General features: G+C 45.2%; 1 protein-coding gene across 1 annotated transcript in view; it reads right to left on the bottom strand.

The window, feature by feature from the left end:
* The window catches only part of CFAP410 (cilia and flagella associated protein 410), an 80,873-nt gene extending 66,651 nt beyond the window's left edge, over positions 1-14,222 (bottom strand). The window contains exon 1 of the mRNA XM_033946577.1: positions 14,022-14,222. Within this exon, the coding sequence (XP_033802468.1) occupies positions 14,022-14,098 (77 nt within the window). The 5' untranslated portion in view covers positions 14,099-14,222. The remainder of the gene's footprint in view (positions 1-14,021) is intronic.
* Between the last annotated feature and the right edge of the window lie 6,060 nt (positions 14,223-20,282).

Here is a 20,282-nt window from a genome sequence, read left to right as displayed (position 1 = left end):
AAATAAGAAAGGTACTTGGAAAATTCCCTTACTGTCCCGAAGGCTCACAATCTAACTAAAGTACCTGGAGGGTAATAGAGAAGTGAAAAGTAGAGTTAGAGGAAAAATAAAAATAAAATAAACATTTATTTATTTAACCTCATCATCATCAGGTCCCCTGTTTAGCTGCTCGCTTGCCAGAGCGCAGAACTGTAGACCAAGCGCCAGGTACTCCTGAAGTGCTAGCTGTAGCAGGCGCTGGCACCGTCTCCGGGATATTCACACAAACCAGCTCTTTCATAGCTATCCAGGCTTCCGTGACCGTAGCCACCTTTCGAGACCTCCCGTTGACAGTAAGCCAGACTCCAAAGGGGAACAGCCACCTGTACTTGTGGCCACCATCCCTCAGCACTTGCGTGACCTCTTTGAACGCCCTGCGCTTCTGCAATGTAGACCATGCTAGGTCCTGGTAGACACCCACTTCTAACTCTTTCCAGCGAAACCGGGGGTGGCGTCGTGCCATCTGCAAGATCTTCTCTTTAAGGGAAAAATCCGCAAAGCAAGCGATGATATCTTTATAGCCAGGACTTCTCACAGGACCCAAGCTCCGATGCGCTCTCTGTAGCTTAATCTCCTCAGGTATCTCAGCTCCGTCCACACTTAGGAGGCTCTGACAAAACTCCCGCACCACATTCTTGCAATCACGATACGCCTCCCCCTCCGGGATTCCCTTAAAGCGCAGGTTACACCAGCGTGACCTATTCTCCAGGTCCTCCACCTGCGCCTGTAATTCCTGCAGCTCGGATGTTAAATGGTCTGTGGATTCCTTGACCCCAGTAACTGTGGCAGACAGAGCCTCCACGTGCTCTTCAGAGGCTAGCACTCTGGCTCCCAACTCCCCCACATCCGCACGGAGCTCCGCCAGGGCAGCCTTCACATCCACTCTCACTCCTACCATTTCATCCTTCAGGTCCTGGAACCACGTTTGAAAAGATTTGTGCACCGTCTCACTGAGCTCCCCCGAGATCGCCAAAGTCCCAGCCTCAATCAGCTCTGCCGGCGCCGACGGCCCCGCGGCCATTTTAAGCGCGTCTCCTGCACTCCCCTGTGTCTCACTCGCTGTTTTCTCTCCTCCATCGCCGAAATATTTAAATTTGTCAAGTTTCTTCCGCGTCGCCATGGCTTCACCCGCGAACCGCGATCTTAATAATAAGCGCGTTTTAGCGCTAGAAGCTGAAAAAGCTCTTTTGCACACCGGCCCCTACGGAGCTCCCGAGTCAGGCAGCCATGCGCTGGGATGACATCACTTCCTCCGTGAGCGATGCACTCTTGAGAAGGTAGGGGAGAAACGCTGGCTCAAGAGTGAAAGAGATCCTAGAAGGGGATTGAGTGAGACAGGGACACTGAAGCAATGATAGGCACAAAAACTTGGACAGACTTGGAGGAAAAAGATTAGAACATAAAAATTGCCATCTCCGGATCAGACCCTGGCTCCATCAAGTTCGGTGATCCATACATGCAGAGGCCCTGCCAGGTGTACCCGGGCATAGTTTTAGTCCCCATATCACTGTATGCTTCTCAAGGGAGATGTGCATCTAATTTACCCTTACCCGTATCACTCTATACCACTCTTAAAGAGATGTGCATCTAGTTTACCTAGTTTAGATTCTTACCTGGATAATCTTCTTCTGTTAATCTCAGGAGTCCGTACATTAGGTAATCAATCCATTCGCACAAACTGGGTATTGCAGAAATGTGATACCCTTACAACTTTCAGCATCTCCCACATTGCCAGTGGAGTGGAGTGCCCTTTCAGTTATATCCCAAAGCAACCAAGCTTCACTGAAATAGAATACAAAGGAGGGGTATGGAGAACTTCCCTGCAGACATCATACAATTCTGTTCTGCTCTGTAACTTAGAACAATTATCAACAGAGAATTTAAAACATAGCAGCAATAGTGAACCAACCTGCAGTGTGCAAAAAGCATGAACATCAAAAGGAGCTAGAGGCTAAGCAATACACTTATACAGGATTTCTTTACACTTAGTAATCTAGTTGACAAGATAACTAATCCAGGCTTGGAATCTAGAAATATCTGAGGCAGAAAAGCAGGCGAAACAGGATATACTGAGAACGGGCCATATGGACTCCTAAGAAGATTAACAGAGAGAAGATTATCCAGGTAAGAACTTAATCTTTCATTCTGTTATATCTACTCAGGAGTCCGTACCAAAACAATGGCTGACATCTAGGGTGGGACAGAAGAGCCTGCCCACAAGACTTAGGACCCAAAGGCAGCATCCTCTTGAGCCTCCATGTCCATTCTGTAAAACCTTGTAAAGATATGAAAATTAGACCAAGTAGCTGCTCTACAAATCTCTGTGGGAGGAACTGCCTGAGACTCTGCCCATGAAGATGCAACATGCCTGGTCAAGTGTGCCTTGAGAGAAACTGGCAGCTGCTTACCACAGGCAATGTAGGTTGATAAAATGGCCATAAGAATACATCTGGCTATAGAGGACTTGGATGCCAGTCTGCCATGCCTGGACTGGCTGGTTAGCATGAACAGATGGTCAGAAAGATGAAGATCATTGGTCTTTTCCAAACAGTGAAGTAAAAACTCTATGCACATAGTTTCTTCAATATCCTAGCCTGCTTGTCCAAGCCTGAAGGTTGAAAAGCAAGCAAACAAACCTCCTGGTTTGACATGAAAATCAGATACAACTTTCAGAAGGAAGGAGAAGGAGAGCTACACTCGCTTCCATGATTCTGTGAAAAGGCTCTAGCCAGGAGAGGGCTTGCAATTTCGAGATACGTCTTGCCGAGATGACCGCCACCAGAACACTGGTCTTGACTGTGAAATCCAAAAGGGCGATGCGTTTGAGTGGTTCATATGGGGCTTTAGTAAGGCCCTTGAGGACGGTTAAGATTCCACGTCAGGAAAGGGTATCTTAACAGAGGCCTTAACTGAAGCACACCTCTTAGGAATTGGGTCACATCCAGGTGAGCTGTCAGTGAAACTTTACCACTTTGATCCAGAAGCATGAAAAGCCTGCTACCTGCACCTTGAGGGAAGCCACTGCAAGGCCTTTTTCCAGACCAGCCTATAGAAAAGCAAAAATAACTAGAATGGGAGCTTGAAGTGGTTCCACCCAGTCTCTTTCACACCACTGTTGAAAAGCCTTCCAAACTTTGGCATAAGCCACCATAGTAGAAAGCTTTTTAGCCCGGAGTAGAGTGTCAATAACCACATCTGAATACTCCTTGCAAACTAGGGCCATGCGTTCAAGAGCAATGACATGCCGCAAAATGTGATCCACGTCGAGACCTTTTAAACACCTTTAAGATAAGTACTTATTTATATATATATTTTTTTATTTTACTGGGTTTTTCACAAATGAACATATGAAAATTTAATTGCTTTCATATGCAATGATTGGATGGTAAGTTCTTCAATGGGGATTTCATCCCTAGAAGAGCTTCATGTCTCCGAGCATATGATAAAAATAATCATACTGGGTATGACAATTCCAATGTATGGTGTAAACTTCATATATGTATGAAGGATTAGTTTATCCTTTTGGTTTTCAATTATATCCCCACATTTTTTGTGAGTAAATTATTCCCTGACAGTTTTTTGATTAAGCTGTAAGAATCAGCATCGCTAAGAGAGCCAAGATTTGTAGATTGAGTGGTTCAGGAAGAAAAAAAAAAAAACACTGCCCTGGGCCATGTCAAAACAAATGCCCAGATACTCTACTCTGGGACAGCTCTAGATGGCTCTTCTAGAAGTTGACTATACAGCCTAATCGCTGGACTAGATCCAATACATGGCTCACTCCCGTTTGGATGGATGGAAATCCAAGTACACCCCTATCTTTTGGAGATGAGCCACCAATAACCACCATTACCTTGGTGAAAGTGCAGGGGTCTGTTATCAATCTCAAAGGGAGAGCTGCAAACTGTAAATGTTCCTGAAGAATATGAAATTTCAGATATTTCCTGTGGCCCAGAAATATGGGAATATGCAGATATGCTTCTGTTAGATCCAGAGGCCAGAAATTCTCCTGGAGCCATCACCGCAATGATCGAACAGACCATTTCCATGTGGAAATGTGGGATCCTTAGAAATGCATTGAGGGCCTTCAGTTTTCTGTGCCTTTCTTGGGCACAATGAAGTATCTGACTGAGACAAATGTCTAAGAGACTTTGAAGTGTAGCTCAGACTTTGGCCTCTTTTTCTGGCTGGAGAATCGAGTAACAAATCTACAGGATGAAAAAACTTGATTTTGTGACCCACTTGAATAATGTCCATCACCCATTGGTCCACGGAAATTTCTTCCACGCTCTCCAAAATGCTGACAGCCTTCCTCCATTAAGTGGAGGTGCGGCCGCCAACTTGGCATCGTTGGGATTTTTTGGAGGGTGGGTTGACACAAGACCCTGAGGATGCTGGCATCCAGGGTTTGCTAAATTGCTGTCTGTAACCTTGGTAGGATCTCTGGGTTGTACTGGTGAGAACAGTAGGAGGGATGAAAATTACCTCTACTCTCTCCTGGTGGTTAGCGTGGCCTATTTTCTGGCAAAGATTTAGGGCAGTGATCATCACATTAGCCATAAGATAGTCTAAGCCCTTACCAAAAAGCATCTGTCCCTTAAAGGGCATTCTGCTTAAGGTTGCCTTGGATGCTAAGTCACCCATCCACTGCCTGATTCAGAGCATTCTGTGAGCAGAGATCGCCAATACCTTGCTCATGATCATAAGATCATATAGGGTGTCTGCCCCTTCTAGCACCAGCTGGAGGTAGACATCCTCCTCCTTAAAAGGCTGTTGTCTCACTCTGGTGTGGTAGGCTAGTGCAACAAATGAAGCTGCCGCCACTGCTTTAATTCACAGATCTAGAGCTTCAAATTGTCTCTTCAAAACCATATCTACCTTGCAATCTTGTGCATCTTTCAGCATAACTCCACCCTCACTCAGGAGTGCCATGCATTTGGTGACCTGAGCCACTGCACAGTCTACCTTTGGCTGATTAAACAGCTGCTGGAACTTTTGCAATCCTTAAGGAGCCTTCAAGGGCCTCCCACTGCTCCGTAACTACAGCAATAAGGTCCAGATGCGCTGGAAAAAAAAAAAAGAGGGTCGAGCACTGGAACCATTTATGACTGTGCACTGGAACGTAGAGGGCTGAGCCTCCAGCTTCAGCTCCTTAACAGCATCCACTATGAAACGGACAGAGACCAATCTGAAGAGCCAGTGGATCAGAGGGTCATCACCCTAGTCAAGAGCCAGAGAGGCATCTTGGCAGCTAGACCTAAACAGGGAACCAGAGTCTTCTAGATTGTCTCTGAGCCCCAAGATAAAAGTGGCATGGAGTCTAATCTCCAATCCTGCCAGTCTAGCTCCAAATGGTCACTGGAGCTTGGGACCAGTTTGCTTGTCTGAGAAGAATCACAGGAAGCAAAGATGCTCCCTAGACTAATGGTGGTATGCTTGTAAGCTGCGCCACATGCCCTGGTCCCATTAAAAATGCTCTCCACCTGAAAGTTACAAATTCCGGAGAGAAGTCTTGTGCAGGGGAGATAAATGAACCCTGCAAGACCTCCAACTGGACTTTTGTGGGTTCAATGGACTCCACATGTCTGTGCTTCACATCTTTGTGAAATTCAGACTCTGGATGGGACTTTTTACCCATTTCCCAGACCCACAGCAGTTCCCCAGTTCTGAAGGACAAGGATGGGGCTAAGCTCAAGGCTCCCTCCCCTTCCTTGTGTGCGCTGCAGCACGCAGTACATGGATGCTCCTCCACTGGCCATCTGGCACAAATTTCATAAGAAGGGTTAACACCCCCTGAAGAGTCTATCACTATTGATTTTTGTAAAAATTGAGGGATTTTGAGGTAGAGACTTCAGAAAAAAAAGATGGTTTAAAATCCAAGATGGGTCACTGCCAGAAAAATCATGCCAAATATGGCCCTTGCAGACTTTGAGAGAAAAAAAAAAGTGAAATAGGGGTTTTGGAGGGGGAGAACCTGAACCCTGACACCAGAAACCCTCAAATGAGGTTTTTGGACCCCCCCTTCCCAATTTTTCCCCATAGGAAATAATGAGGCTGTACTTCTAGTTCTGTGAAAGTGACTACCTATCAGCTTTCCCTGCAGCTGGAAGAGATAGAAAGGACTTCCTGCCTCAGAAACTTCCAATAATGACTCCAAACCAGAAAATCTTCAGGCTGCCAGTTGAACCAACCCTGTCCGAGACCTCCATTCCCACAGAATCTTGAAGCATGATTTGGGATGAGCGGGGGGGGGGGGGGGGGAGGAAAATACACAGCCAGCTCCCTGATGCCCCGAGGGTTCTTACTCAGGGTGCCCACAGCCTGCACTCAAGCCACTGAAAAATTCAGGAGGCGAGAAACATATCCCAAGCCCTGAAGTAAAACTCAGCAGGCTGACTCCATAGGTCCACCTGAAGGTTTGCCCTGCAAGCTGGAGTCCGGCTCCGCAGAACATGCATTCTTTCCCAAGCAGAGAACCCCCAAGTATGGGGTCTCAGGGCACCAAAGCCTCAGAAAAAACAAACAAAAAAAAAACCCACCCACAAACTTAAAGCTGAAAATAAGAAAAAAAGTTAAGCAGAGCAGATCAGAAACACCTCTGCACAGTTCACTTGAAGAAGGAAAATCTAAAGGGAGCACTACATTCCACTGACAATGTGGGAGGTGCTGAAAGTTGTAAGTTTCACACTTCTACAAAACCCAGTTCATGGGAATGGATGGATCACCTAACGTATGGACTTCTGAGTGCTTTAGATGTAACAGAATGCTTGATAGGGGGAGAGCATTGAGACAGGGGCATAGGAGGACTGCTGACACAGACATTGCATGAAAAGGGGCAATTCTGATAAAGGGATGATGGATACAGGAAAATGGAGAGACACACAGAGGAGAGAAGACAGAGGAAATAGAGATTGGGGGGGGGGGGGGACACAGATGCTGGACAGGACAGATAGAGACAAAAATCTCACATGAACATGTGATCCTGGGAAGACAGTTACAAAAAACAAAGAAAAGCAGAAAAGGGACTCTGAGGCCTAAGTGAATGGAAAAATAAACTGCTCAGACAAAAGATAGAAAAAAAAGTTTTTTATTCTGAATTTATTAAAATATGTCAGCTTTCAGAAATGTTTTTGAACAACATAAAGACAAAGTGAAATACTATGGAAACAAACCAACCAAATTTCACTAAGATGGACTTTTACAAAAGGTATACGGCTAGAAGAAAGTCACTAAGTGAAAAAAAAAAAATGTGTAGGCTCTTGTTTTTTTCTAGTAGTAGTTTTCTCTAGGCAGGTTCACCTTGTTGCCTCTGCCAGCTGCCCAAGGATTGTGTTGCAATGGCCAGGGGGGGGGGGTAGTGGGGGAGGGCAGTGGGGGAGGGCTGGAGAAACAGCATGAAGGAAGGGAGGGAAAGGGGGCTAGAAGAGAGACACTGTGGAGGGGAGAAGGTGCTGGAGAGGGGAGCATAGAGTGAGTTCATGCTGGGTGGGGGGAGAGAAAGAGGCAGCGGGGGGGGGGGGTTGGATTTGGAGGGAGAGAGAGAGAAAAAAGGAAAGGCACTCAGACCCTTTCTGAGCGCACTGACAAGACCCTCATCAATGCTCTTATTACCTCTCACTTAAATTACTCTAACCTGTTTCTTCCCCATTTCTCACACCTAGACCACTGCAATCTACTTTTCACTGGCCTTCTGCTAAATCATCTCTCTCCCCTATGTTTCTATGTTTCAATCTGTTCAGAGCTCTGCTGCATGCCTCATTCTGTCCACATTAACCCTTTCCTCAAGTCACTTTATTGGTTCCCACAAGTGAATTTACTCTGCAGCTCCCCAGTATTTCTCCTCTCTCATCTCTCCCTGGGCATTCTGCTCATCGGATGAGTTTCTCGTATCTGTACCCTTCTCCTCCTCCTGCCCCTTCTACTTTGCTGCACCATATGCCTAGAGCAAACTGCCTGACTCAGTACATCAAGCTCCGTCTCTGGCAGTATTCAAATCAAGACTCAAAGCCCACTTCTTTGAAAATGAAAGCATTTTCAGACTCTAACCCACCTTCTAGCACCAATATCTGTCTTTATCATTCATTCCATAATTCCCCCACCTGATTCCTTCCATAATTCCCCCACTGTGTATTGATATACCTTCTTGTCCAGTTTGTCTTTCTTGACTAGATTGTAAGCAGGGACTGTCTCTTCTATGTTTTGATGTACAGTGCTACATATGCCTAGTAGCACTATAGAAATTATTAATAGTAGTAGTACAGTATAACTTAATGAAAATACCGATTGTACTGAAATTCTGAATAATTAGCAAAAGTATTGTTGAAATGCTGTCAAATAAACTTGCAGAATTTTGCAAAATTTTCAAATGTTTTGCGTAGAATTCTGCCAGGCGTAACGATGGGAAGATTTCAGCTCTGATGTCTGAGCAGTTCTGGAAATAATATTGGGGGTGCTCTAGCACCTACAGCACTGGTGCCTATGCCAAGATTCCTGTTTCATCGCCATAACTGTAAGCTTGAGCCAAGCAGTGCCATGTTCAGTTTCAAGCCTCGTGAGACTTGAAACTATGAGACCAACCTGAACTTCTGGCACCATGCAGCTAAGGCTTGCAGCAAGCCAAATCATACTGGGGAAGCAGGAAACCCATTGTTCTGCTACTGAAGTCAAGTTAGAGGAAAGAGACTGGGTAAAGCCTGGAAAAGAGGGGTACATGAGAGAGAGCAAGTAAGACTAGATGAAGTCTGTGGGTAGATGAGACAGAGAAACTGGCTGAGAGAAGATGACACACTGTTGTATTTTGCCACTATTTTACAAATCTTATGGCAAAATAAAACGGTGCATGTTTTAGCCTCCGAATGTTACAAAATATAAAATGTGGCCCCTGATAGAAGTTTAGACAAGCTTGGTCTATACTCTGAGGAGCCACTCCCTAATGCTTCCAGCAAGCTGTTTTATCTTCGGAACTCTGGGATTTCCCCCCTTGCCTCCAGAGGTATTTGACATCCTTAATAAACCCCTACAGCCCAAAGAAACTCCAGAAAGCTATCAGAGCTTTGAAGTCATTTTCTGTTTCTGGGGCAGATGGATTCACTGGAGAGTTTTTGGATTTTTTATTTTACAGACCTTGACCCACTACCAAAATGAAAGTATTACAAGTCTCAATCCCCCCCCCCCCGCCCCTCTTTTACCTTATTTTGCAGAAATAGTGGACCAAGAATCTCTTATGTTATATAATAACATAGTAAATGACTGCAGATAAAGACCCAAATGGTCCATGCAGTCTGTCCAACTGTACCCTCTCTTTAAATTACCAATTTGTTAATTTTCCTAGATATTTCTAGGCCAGAAACCCAGAGGTCTGCCCAGTACACCTTTACTGAATATGTACAGTCCTCATTGTATCTTCGCTGTAAATGTACAGTCTCTTACACTGTAAACCGCTCTGAACTGTTTGTGGTACTGCGGTATACAAAATAAAGTTATTATTATTATTACTATGCTTAGGTTCCTTCTCTACTGAAATCTTCGTCAAAGCTCACCCCAGCACATCTAAACCATCCCAGTTGTCTAAGCCCTCCCCAGTCCATCCTCAACTGAATGGCCATATACGTGATATAGACCTTGCAAGCCTGCCCAGTACTGGCAATAGTTTTTCAATATATGCCATTATTTTCTGATTAGAGATCCTCTGTGTTCATCCCATGCTTTTTTGAACTCTGTCACCGTTTAGGATGATCTCTCTTTTTAACGTGGACATCAAAATGTTATCTAGAATACTAGTGGATTGCTTAGCCGATCATCTACCACATTTAGTGGGTGCAGAGCAGATAGGGGTTATTAAAGGCAGGCAATCAGTGATTAAATAAGCTTCTGTTTGCCATGGCACATTGTAGAATTTTTAAGAGAAGTCACTCTGTAAAGTCCAATAGAATGACCAAAATATAATTCACTCCTAATCGAACTCTGCTCAGAGACATGAAGGCAGTTACCACCGCCTCACCACCCAATCATTGCAATGTTCAATACGGGTCAGTACTGATATTGATAAGTTATTATTTATGCTTATACTTTCAAAATCTTAAGGATATATTTCGAATTTAAGAGACTTAGCCTTTAAATATCTCTGGTTCCGACGTGCCACGTTTCGATTACTGCTTCAGGGAACCGGCTTTGAAATTCAACTCTTTTTCAAAGGGTGTAGTCTCAAAACCTTTTCTTGAAATCACTTGTTCAAATGGATTACTTCCTCTCCATACTCCAACCCATACTCCAACTATCAGTATCAGTTCTGACCCATATTGAACACTGCAATGATTGGGTGGTGAGGCGGTGGTAACTGCCTTCATATCTCTGAGCAGAGTTCAATTAGGAGTGAATTATATTTTGGTCATTCTATTGGACTTTACAGAGTGACTTCTCTTAAAAATTGTATTATCCATCTGTAGTCACTCAACAGATAAGAATTGGTGAGTTTATTGGCCCTTGAGTATTTTTTGACTGAGATGGCACATTGTAGAGCAGAAGCAAAACCTTTTTTAGTCACCAGTCTAGATGCCGATAAGGCCGTTGATAAAATCTGACCTTTTCTTTTTCAGGTATTTTCAGGTATTATAGTATTTAGGTTTTAGTGGCTAGTTTCTGAAGGTTATTAGAACTTTAAACACATACCCTGCTGCACAACTGCTGGTAAATGGGTTGGGGACAGCTTTGTTTTCAATTCACCAATATAAGACAGGATTGCCCTCTCACCTTTGTTTTTCATTTTATATTTTGAGCCTTTATAGAGGACAATTTCAAAAGCAACTGATATTCCAGGAGCTTTAACCTTTGCTGATGACTTATTACTAATATTACAGCATCCACAACAATCTCTGCCTAAGCTTGTAGATCATATAAAGCAGTGTCTCTCAAACTTTCGAGCCAGGGCACACTAAAGGTAGTGGCCACTGCTCGACGTCACCATGATGAGGAAGTTGCATCATTGTAATGGGCCGGTCTAGCAAAGGCCCCGAGGCTATTGAAGAAAACCGCTTCTAAATTAATCCTTGCAACAGCTCTGTGGCCAAGTTAAAAGCACACTGAGCTACCACTGCTGTTCTGGGGGTGCAGAGAAGGCGCGGAAAGCAGGAATCCAGGGAGATATGCAGCGAGAGGCAAGTCAGCTGGCTGGCGCTTCTCTTCCTCCTCTGTGAGCTGCAGCACACTTGGAATCTCAGGAGGCACACTAGTGTGCCACAGCACACAGCTTGCGATACACTGGTATAAAGGAATTTGGTGTCTTATCTGGCTATAGCCTTAATCTTACTAAATCCAAGGCTCTGCTGGTTCTCTCCCAAGTCCACATGCAATGGCAGGGTACTTTTCCTTTGGCTTGAGAAGACAGAACTATTAAATACCTGCGTGTAAATATACAAGCAGACATATCAGTATTATATGAAATACTTCTATTGAAAGAAAGAAATAACTTATCTGAGACTGAGAATGTGGTAAGCATACTCTTTCACTTTTGGATAGGGTGCATTTATACAGTATATTATAATATGATACAGCAGTGTATCTCAAACTGTGTGCCTCCTGAGATTTCAGGTGTGCCGTGGTACACTGAGGAGGAGGAGAGGCGCCGGCGCAAGCCCACTGCCTATAGGACATGCCTCTTGTGACGAGAGGCACGTCCTGTAAGCATGTCCTGTGGGCGCCAGCACCTATCCTTCTCTCTGGCCCTCTTCCCTTCTGGCACCCCCCACTGGCATCTCAGGGCCCGCCTGGAGAGCCTTCACACACACACGCGGACATCAACATGATGATGTCACACGTGCATGATGTCATCACAGCGATATCTGTGCACTTCCAAGTGCTTTGAGCCATGGCCACTACTTTTAGTGTGCCGCAGCTCGAGAAAATTTGCGGGACACTGTGATACAGGATGAAAAAGCCTGGATTATCTATTACCATAATTCAAATCCCAGTTGAACAAGGGAGCATGGGGCTATTAAACCTTAGCTATTTAACTATAGTTTGTGGCATGAGACACAACTGGAATTGTAATACTATTTTTCAATCTCTGGTCCCAAGGCTTCATTCCAGCTTCAGGAGCTTAACCCTCCCCCCTCCCCCCCAATCATTAAGACTTTCTATTCCTTTTCACAAACATTCAGATTGCTGTAGAGGTAGATATGCAGGAGGTATTCTTCTACAAAGGTAACGCCTTATTTATCATTATTGGTAATCCAGCCTTCCCATTTGGACTAGACTCTGGAGCTCCGCAACAGATTACTATTAAAACAAAAGTAACAGAGGAAGGGCACCTTTAAAAGTTTTCCAGTCTTGTAACATGAATTTTCCCTCAGTAACAATTATGCCTCAAGGGGAACAGACTCCAAGCTCCACAAGTCCAAATGCATGCCAGCCAGACAAGAACACTGAGGGTTGTCTTGCCAACTGCAGATTACTTTCACAGTAAGCATCCTCTCACAGACAAGAGCTGCCCCAGGTCACTGGGGACCTCTCCAGTATCAAAAGCTTCAAACTCAAATTTAAAAAAAAAACCAACAACCCAGAAGCATAATAAAAGGATATCAGAGCAGATCAGAATCATGCCTTCTCAGCTAGCTTGCACAAGGAAATAACTGAAAGAGACTCTACAGCACTGGAGAAGAAGGCCGACCTGAAGAATGCAAATTTCATCCTGCAACAGGATTCCACTATGGGAATATCACCTACTGAAAGGACAGTATACCCTTTGCACCAGAATTGGCCTTGAACATACCCTTTCACTGGAAAGATTTCTTCCCTACCATCTTTTTCTACTTCATATTTAGCTAGCAGCATAGTAAGGAGGAGCAGAGGGGCGAACAATCCTGGGTGCTGTCTTGGTGGAGGGTGCCAGTACCTTTCTTTTTTTCCTGCCCCCTTCCTTCCCTTCCCCTCTAACTCTTCACTGGCCCATGCAGCAGCTTCAACCTACTGCTCAACACCAGCCTCAGCTCTACCTCTGAAGTCACTTCCTGGTCATGGGTTGGAGATGCTGTTTGGGGGAACAAGAAAGGAACAAGAGGCGGAGATGAGGGCGAGGGTGGGTACCACCACCCTAAGCGCCTCCTATCTTCACTACACCACTATATTTAGCCAATCATCTCCATAGTTTTCCCCAAATCTGCTACCAATAATGCACCCTCTTCCCTTTCTTCTCTCCCCTTCTCCCACCCATCCCACCTGCAGTTTAAAACATTCGCATACAGCTTTGACCCGTGACAGAACCACTTTCCGGTTCAGCTTTATGGGTTTCAGCCTGAACAAGCTACTGCTGCTACTTATCTAAAACTAGAAACAGTGCTGCCGAGTCCCAATCAATCCAAATCATCGGCAGCATAGAAAGTAGTCAACCTAACCCACTAACAACAAATGCATCGCGACCAACACAGCCAAGCCTCTAGGGGGTGGAGCTAATGTAAATAGAGTACTGTAAAGAAAAATAAGGTTATACGAAGCAGAAGTAGTCACCCGGTGCTGCCCACTGCAGGAAGGACAAAGCCAACGTGGGCCGCAAACCCGGAAGTGCTCACAATACTCTAGGTCCAGCGGAGCCCTCGTTAGAAAAGAGAGACGCACAAGCGTGAGCATACCCGGATAGAGGAATGGCTCTAGAAAGGTATGAAGCAGATTTAGGGCTCTGCCTCTGAAAATGTAATTTATTTACGTTAATATTAAACAGTGTTACATCTTTAAGATGACACCTAAGTTTCGAAAGGAAGAACAAAGCAGCGTCAAGAAATATAGTAACACAAAATGAAAACAAAGTGCATAACCCTTTTTATTATCTATGATGTTCTTTATTTATTTTTTATCCTTACTCATTTGGACTGTAACATAGTCCTTCATTGGAAAGATTTCGTCTTTTCTGCTTCATATTTAGCCAATCTTCATAGTTTTCCCCAAGTCCGCTACCAACAATACACCCCCCTCCCCTCTTCCACCCTTCTCACCAGCAGTTCAGCTTTCGCACATTCTCCAGCTCTTCTGCTTTGGCTCGTGACAGAACCACTTTTCGGTTCAGCTTCATTACAGGTTTCAGCTTGAACAATCTACTGGTACTTATCTAAATCTAGAAACTGTGCTGCAAAGCCACAACCAATCCAAAGCATAGAAACCAGTCAACCTAACCCACTAACAACAAATGCTTTGCGACCAACCAGAGCCGGATTAAGGCATAGACAAACTAGGCAATAGGCACTGCCTTAGGCCGAAAAGTTTAGGGGGGGGACTATGTCAGAGGTGCTTACAATTCAGGAGGCTAAGATTGCCAGCTGTATTTTTTTTTCAGGATTCTAAAGAGTTGTCTATTATCTGACTATTACTTTACCCAGAAGGATGGATAAGTGTGTGGATATTTTTTTTACAGTTTAGCCCACTAGAGCTCTGCATGACCCCCCCTCCCCGTCTAGTGCTGAGACTGTGGTAGGCTCCAGCCAAAGAGAAGGCTGCTCTTGTCACGGGAAGGAGGGGCTGAGATGCAAAACCTGTGGAAGAAGCAGAAAAGCAGCTCTTTGCAGTCTGCACAGTGACTTTAGAGAAAAATCAGTGGAGCTAGTGAGTGGTCTGGGGATGGGGGCTGTTGCAGTGGTGTACCTAGCATATGTGACACCCCGGGCCCATCATTTTTTTTGACACCCCCCCATCTGTATGAAAAATATGATTTTTAGTAACAATCCACACGTCACACAAAAGTGTACTTAGAAAAGGTAGCATCTCACATACTGCAGTGAGAAGTACATCATCAATACACCCATTGTAAAACTAAACAAGCCAGTACAGATCAATCCTGCACTGTCAATCCTAACACAAAACCATATCTAACGAACCCACAGAAAACACCTTCCCCTAGTATGGAATATGTAATCACAAAGTAACCCCTCCCCCTTTTACAAAACTATAGTGCGTTGTTAGCCACGGTGGTAAAAGCTCAGACGCTCATAGAATTCTGAGCGTTGGAGCTGTTACCACCACGGCCAGCACTAAAAATGCTCTACGGTTTTATAAAAGGGGAGATAAAATAGAAATACGTAGACAAAAGGTTAAACTGAACCACCAAGAAGCTGGACTAATAAACTTAGATAATCTGGATAAGAGGTATATAAAAACCTAATAAACTTGAAACTTGAAACTATGAACCTTACAAGCAATTCTTAGTTAGCTGGAGTTTCTTTCATTAAATACTGATTGTGACATTGGGGTATTTAGCCCTCAAAAGAGAAAGGGATAATTATTTCTTCAAATAAGATCTGAATCATTTCAACTCCTGGAGGAGTGGCTTATTGGTTAGTGCAGCAGGTTGAGAGCCCAGTTCAAATCCCACTGCAGCAACTTGTGATCTTGGGCCAGTCACTTAACCCCCTCTTTGCTTCAGATACAAACTTAGGTTTGACATCCCCAGGGACAGAAAAATACCTGCTGTACCTTGAATGTACAGTGGTACCTTGGTTTACGAGCATAATTCGTTCCAGCATGCTCATAATCCAAAGCAACTTTCCCCATAGGGGATAATGGAAACTCAGATGATTCATTCCACAACCTACCTTGATGATGAAAAAGCACTAGCAGCCCACGCTGTCTCTGAATCCTCATCTTTCGCCGGCAAGCCCACACATCCTCACGGGTTGGAGCACCCTGCCAGGCCCGCTCCCGGGGCCCACAAGACGGCAACAACAGCAGGAAGCCAAGTGTAGGACCGTAAAAGCAGCCGACATGGACGCCGAAGCAGCAGGAGAGAAAGTGGCTCATGGGCCCAACCTCCTTCTTCTATGACACACACAGGATTGTCTTGCAAGCCTCCTTGTCACCCACTGGTGCAACTCGCTTCCTTGCAAACGTGTCACCCTCCCGCTTAACTTGGAGTGCCACTTTCAACCTGCGCTGCTGTCCGGTATGCCTGGACAGTGCATGCACCTGCAGAACCAACATCCAGAGACAGACGCCAGCTCTCGCTCTCCACCAATCGGAGGCCGCTAAAAAGAAGGGTAAGAATTTGGAGGTGGGTTTTGAAGGGAGGGTGATGGGAAAGTTTTCTTTTGCAGATCATTATCTTTTGGGTTTCCTTGGTTACGAGTTGACAATATTGGGGAAATTTGGTGCATGCGTCTTTCAGAGAAGTTGTTCAGGTAGCACTTGTGATGGTGGTTTGGAGGACTCGTGTATTGAGTCAACATTCGTCTTGCGAGTTACAGTTTGCTCGAGTGTTTTGCTCGTCTTGCAAAACACTCGCAAACCGCGGTTTGACTGTACTAGGTTTGCAGATAGAATATAAGAAATAAATACTTTTTCATTTCCATCAGCCAAGGAGAAGTTATAGTGGCCTCAATACACCCAATTATTTCTTTTCTACTCCTCCTACTTAATAATAATAACTTTATTTTTAGACTGCAATATCTCACAGTTCAATGCGGTTTACAACAAGAAAAAAAGCTGTGAAAACACAGCGATAATACATCAAATTACTTAATGAAATCACAATTCATTAACTTAACCAATCAATTATACAAATTTCTTTAGCATCTCTCCAGACCGGTACAGTTCATTGATGGATAATAGCTCACCATGACCAGCAGGTGGAGACAGAGACAAAATTTTTGGTTGTAATACTAATAGCTGCACTTCCCTCTATATAACCAGTCTTTTCTCAGTCTCCAGCAGGTGGTCGGTAAGCTGTGCCATTCTTTTCTTGGTCAATGTAGGGCTGTTGGAATTTGTGTAGTGCTCCTTGTCCCTGTCTAGTGCCGGACTGTGCTTTGGGGGACCTTTTTTGGGTGTTCCTCCAACCTTGGGGGTGTCACACTGAACGGGTCAAGAGTTGAGTCCCTTTCCTCCACCTATCCTAAATTTTTATAGAGGTGCCTCAGCTGTGACCATCCCAAGGGTGTGGCTTTATGCATTTATGCAAATTTTTCACAGTTTTTCCAAATTCCAAAGCAGTTTTCTTAATAGTCCAGCTGCGTGGAACAAGAGTGAGAATTTGTATTTTCTCCCTATTGCTAGATAGTTCCAACTTCTGCTTCAGTTCAGTCAATAGAAGGTCAGAGTCAGGACACCTTTTATATTGGCCACTTTCTGGTTCTGCTTTGATATCAGCTGAAGTTAAGTCACCAATAACTGCAATTTGGTCTGCAATTGCATTATGGGCTTCAGAGAGTTTGCATTTAGCATAACTTAAGGAATTTTGCTTGCTAATTTGTTGAATCTTCAGAGGAGAGATTCCTGGTGGTGAAAAGCTGGCATTGAGGTTTTCAGATGCATTGTTAGGGTCATCACTGTCAGAATCAGACTTAGGGCTACTTAGATCTTGCAGTTGAAGTGCCAGTGACCCTTCAACATAATTTGTTTACGCAAGCAAGTAATGCTTATCTTTAAACCATCAGTTCTCACCAAAGAAAGGTTGGGTCCAAGATGAAACAGGATAGTTTTTGTAGCAAAAAAACATGCTCTTTCAAATGATATTTTTAAAAAACACATTAGAGATATTTGAATCTGAAAAACAGTGAAAATTTGCATAAATGCATGAAGCCATATTTTTTGGATGGTCGTGTCTTCGGCTTCACTTGACTGTGGAGGCTCATGTTGCAGGTCTTGGAAGTACCTCACGTTTGTCTGCTGGTGGAGTTGTGCCCTCGGCTGACTTGCCTACCAGCAGCGGTGTGGAGCCAGATTGCCAGGGATTTTCATTCGTGAATTTTTTTGCCTGCTTTGCTGACCTGTAGAAGTGGAAGCACGTTCGCAATAAATTTGGTTGCCAGTGGAGGCGCAAATACTTTTCAAATTTGCCTGTATTTGTTTCAAGCAGGCCTGGGGACTTGCGCCTTCTTACCTACTACCACATTCCACAACCCCTCACGACCAACCAGAAACCGTAACATATTTACATACCCAAAGATCACAGGCTGCAAATACAAATCCTTCTTGGACAGGTCCTTCATGTACCAAGCAAGCAAACAGCAGACCAGGCTGGGAAATTACCTTAATGGAACCAGGTTGACCTATGGCACATTCCGGAAATCAATTAAAATTGCACTATTTGACAAATTCATCTCCTAAACTGAAACCTCACCACTTATTAAATTATATGTTCCCTCTGTTCAACCCTGGTGTAATATGTTGTCCTCTTATCTATTTCTCATGTAATAAGTTGTACCCCCTCTTCTTGTATTCTGTAATTCGCTGATTGTCCAGCCTTCTTCGATGTGAACCGCCTAGAAGTCTCTCGACTGTGGCGGTACAGAAGAATAAAGTTGTTGTTATTATTATTATGTAAGCCTTACCACCAATACCAGCAAGGCATATGGCTTAGAGCCAGTGGAGTTTGTTCTGGAAAAAAAACACCTGAGGCAGCGCTGGTCTGAAGAGAGCCCTCTATTCATTGTACTTGTATTTTTCTTCTTAACTAGCACCTTTCTTTTAGCTAGGTCGCGTATTGCACAATGAGCACTTTTTTTAAAAGGGAAAAAGTGCTCTTTGTGCTCCAGACATGAGGTAGCTTCGGCCGGCCTGTGCTCGCAGTGTGCAGGCCGCCGCAAAGGGGAATCCTCATTGGCTTTGGATGCCGGCTTTGGGTTGGCCAGCAGCTGACAGCGAGAAAATTCGAGCTTCCCCTGCCGCCCACGCAGGGATCTCCTTAGCCGCCGATGGCTAGGGAAAAAAGGTTTCCCTTACCGCCAAAGCTGCTGGGGACTCCCTTACCGCTGCTGCTAGCTTGCCTGCTTTAGCGGCTGGGAAGGTTCAGGCTTCTCAGCCACTACAGGCCTTGGGGGCGTGTTTTTCAGTGGGCTTTGCTCCGCTTTTGGCGGGAAGCACCTCCATTTTGTCTACAGCCTCAGGTGACCTTCTCCCTATATTGGAGAGAAGGGGCAAGTTTCTGCTGAGTCCTCTGCTTTGGCAGTGAGTCCCATTGGACTGCCAGGGGATTTTTCCCCCTGATTTTGTTTTCGCCTTGTGTAAGGCTTATCTTCAGGTGGTTGGGGGTCCTGCTGCTGCCCTGGGAGTCTCGAGGGGGGGGTGTCCCTCTGCATCCACTCTGGTTCGGGTCCCCCTCAGTACTGGTTTCGTCCCCATCTCCTCTTCTCTTGTCCAAGCGGCGGAGGGTCTCTTGGAATGATGATTTTGTGTATGAGGAGCAGCTTTCTCTTGATGAGGACCTAGACTCTTTGGGAGATCTCCAGGATCTTTTTGGGGGAACGGATGACACTGGCGGCGGTTTTTCAGCCTGCGAGGATGTGTCGGTGGTGCATATCTTTCAGCGGGAAGAGTTCCAGGAGCTTATTCTTCAGGTCTCCTCGGTGTTGCGTTTCGAGGAAGACGCAGTGGAGCTTCTGCTTCGGGGAATCCACTCAGGTGCCATTTCGTTTTGCGCGTTCTATGGCTCGCCTGTATCCCATCCCAGAGGGGAATAGGATACCTTGAAGTTGCCGGTGGTGGACATGGTGGTTTCGGCCATTGCAAAACAGCATACTGTGCCCGTTGAGGGTGGCTCAGCTTTGAGGGAGGTGGTTTCGGCCATCGCAAAACAGCATACTGTGCCCGTTGAGGGTGGCTCAGCCTTGAGGGACTCTGAGGAGCGTAGGTTAGAGTCCCTTCCTAAACAGAATTTTGATGTCAGTGCCCCAGCAGTCCAGGTGGCGATGTGTGGTGGTCTGGTAGCTCAGGCTTGTTTTCGGTGGGCCGAGCATGTCCTTGACCGTGAGTCTGATGATGGTCCTTGGTTGAACAGGAAGTAGCCAAAATTGAGATGGGTGCTTCTTATCTCTCTAAAGCCATGTATGACTTGTTGCAGGTATTGGCCAAGTCCACGGCTCTCGGGGTGGCCGCTCGTCATACCTTGTGATTCTAGGCTTGGTTAGCAGATGCAACATCTAAGCCTAAACTGACGAAATTTCCCTTTCGGGGGTCTTTTTTTTTTTTGACAAGGATTTGGACAAGTTAGTTCAGACCTTAATGGACTCTAAGATGCCCTGTCTTCCTGAAGACTGTACCCGCCCGCCTGCGTGGGGTGGCGTTGCTTGGGGGAGTTTGTGTGAGCCGGCCCGAAGACGCTGCATTGATCGCATCATGGACCGGCAGCTGAAGAACACTGACTTCTGCCTGATGGACGTGCTGGCCCTGTGGACCGGCAGAAAATTTCTGCGGACCGGCAACGGTCCACGGACCGGCGGTTGAAGAACAGTGCTTTAGACCACTGAATGCCAAAGTAGGTGTGGCCAATG

This window comes from Geotrypetes seraphini, chromosome 5 (assembly GCF_902459505.1).
Source record: "Geotrypetes seraphini chromosome 5, aGeoSer1.1, whole genome shotgun sequence".
Classification (NCBI taxonomy): Eukaryota; Metazoa; Chordata; class Amphibia; order Gymnophiona; family Dermophiidae; genus Geotrypetes; species Geotrypetes seraphini.
This window is presented reverse-complemented; position numbering and strand designations above follow the sequence as displayed.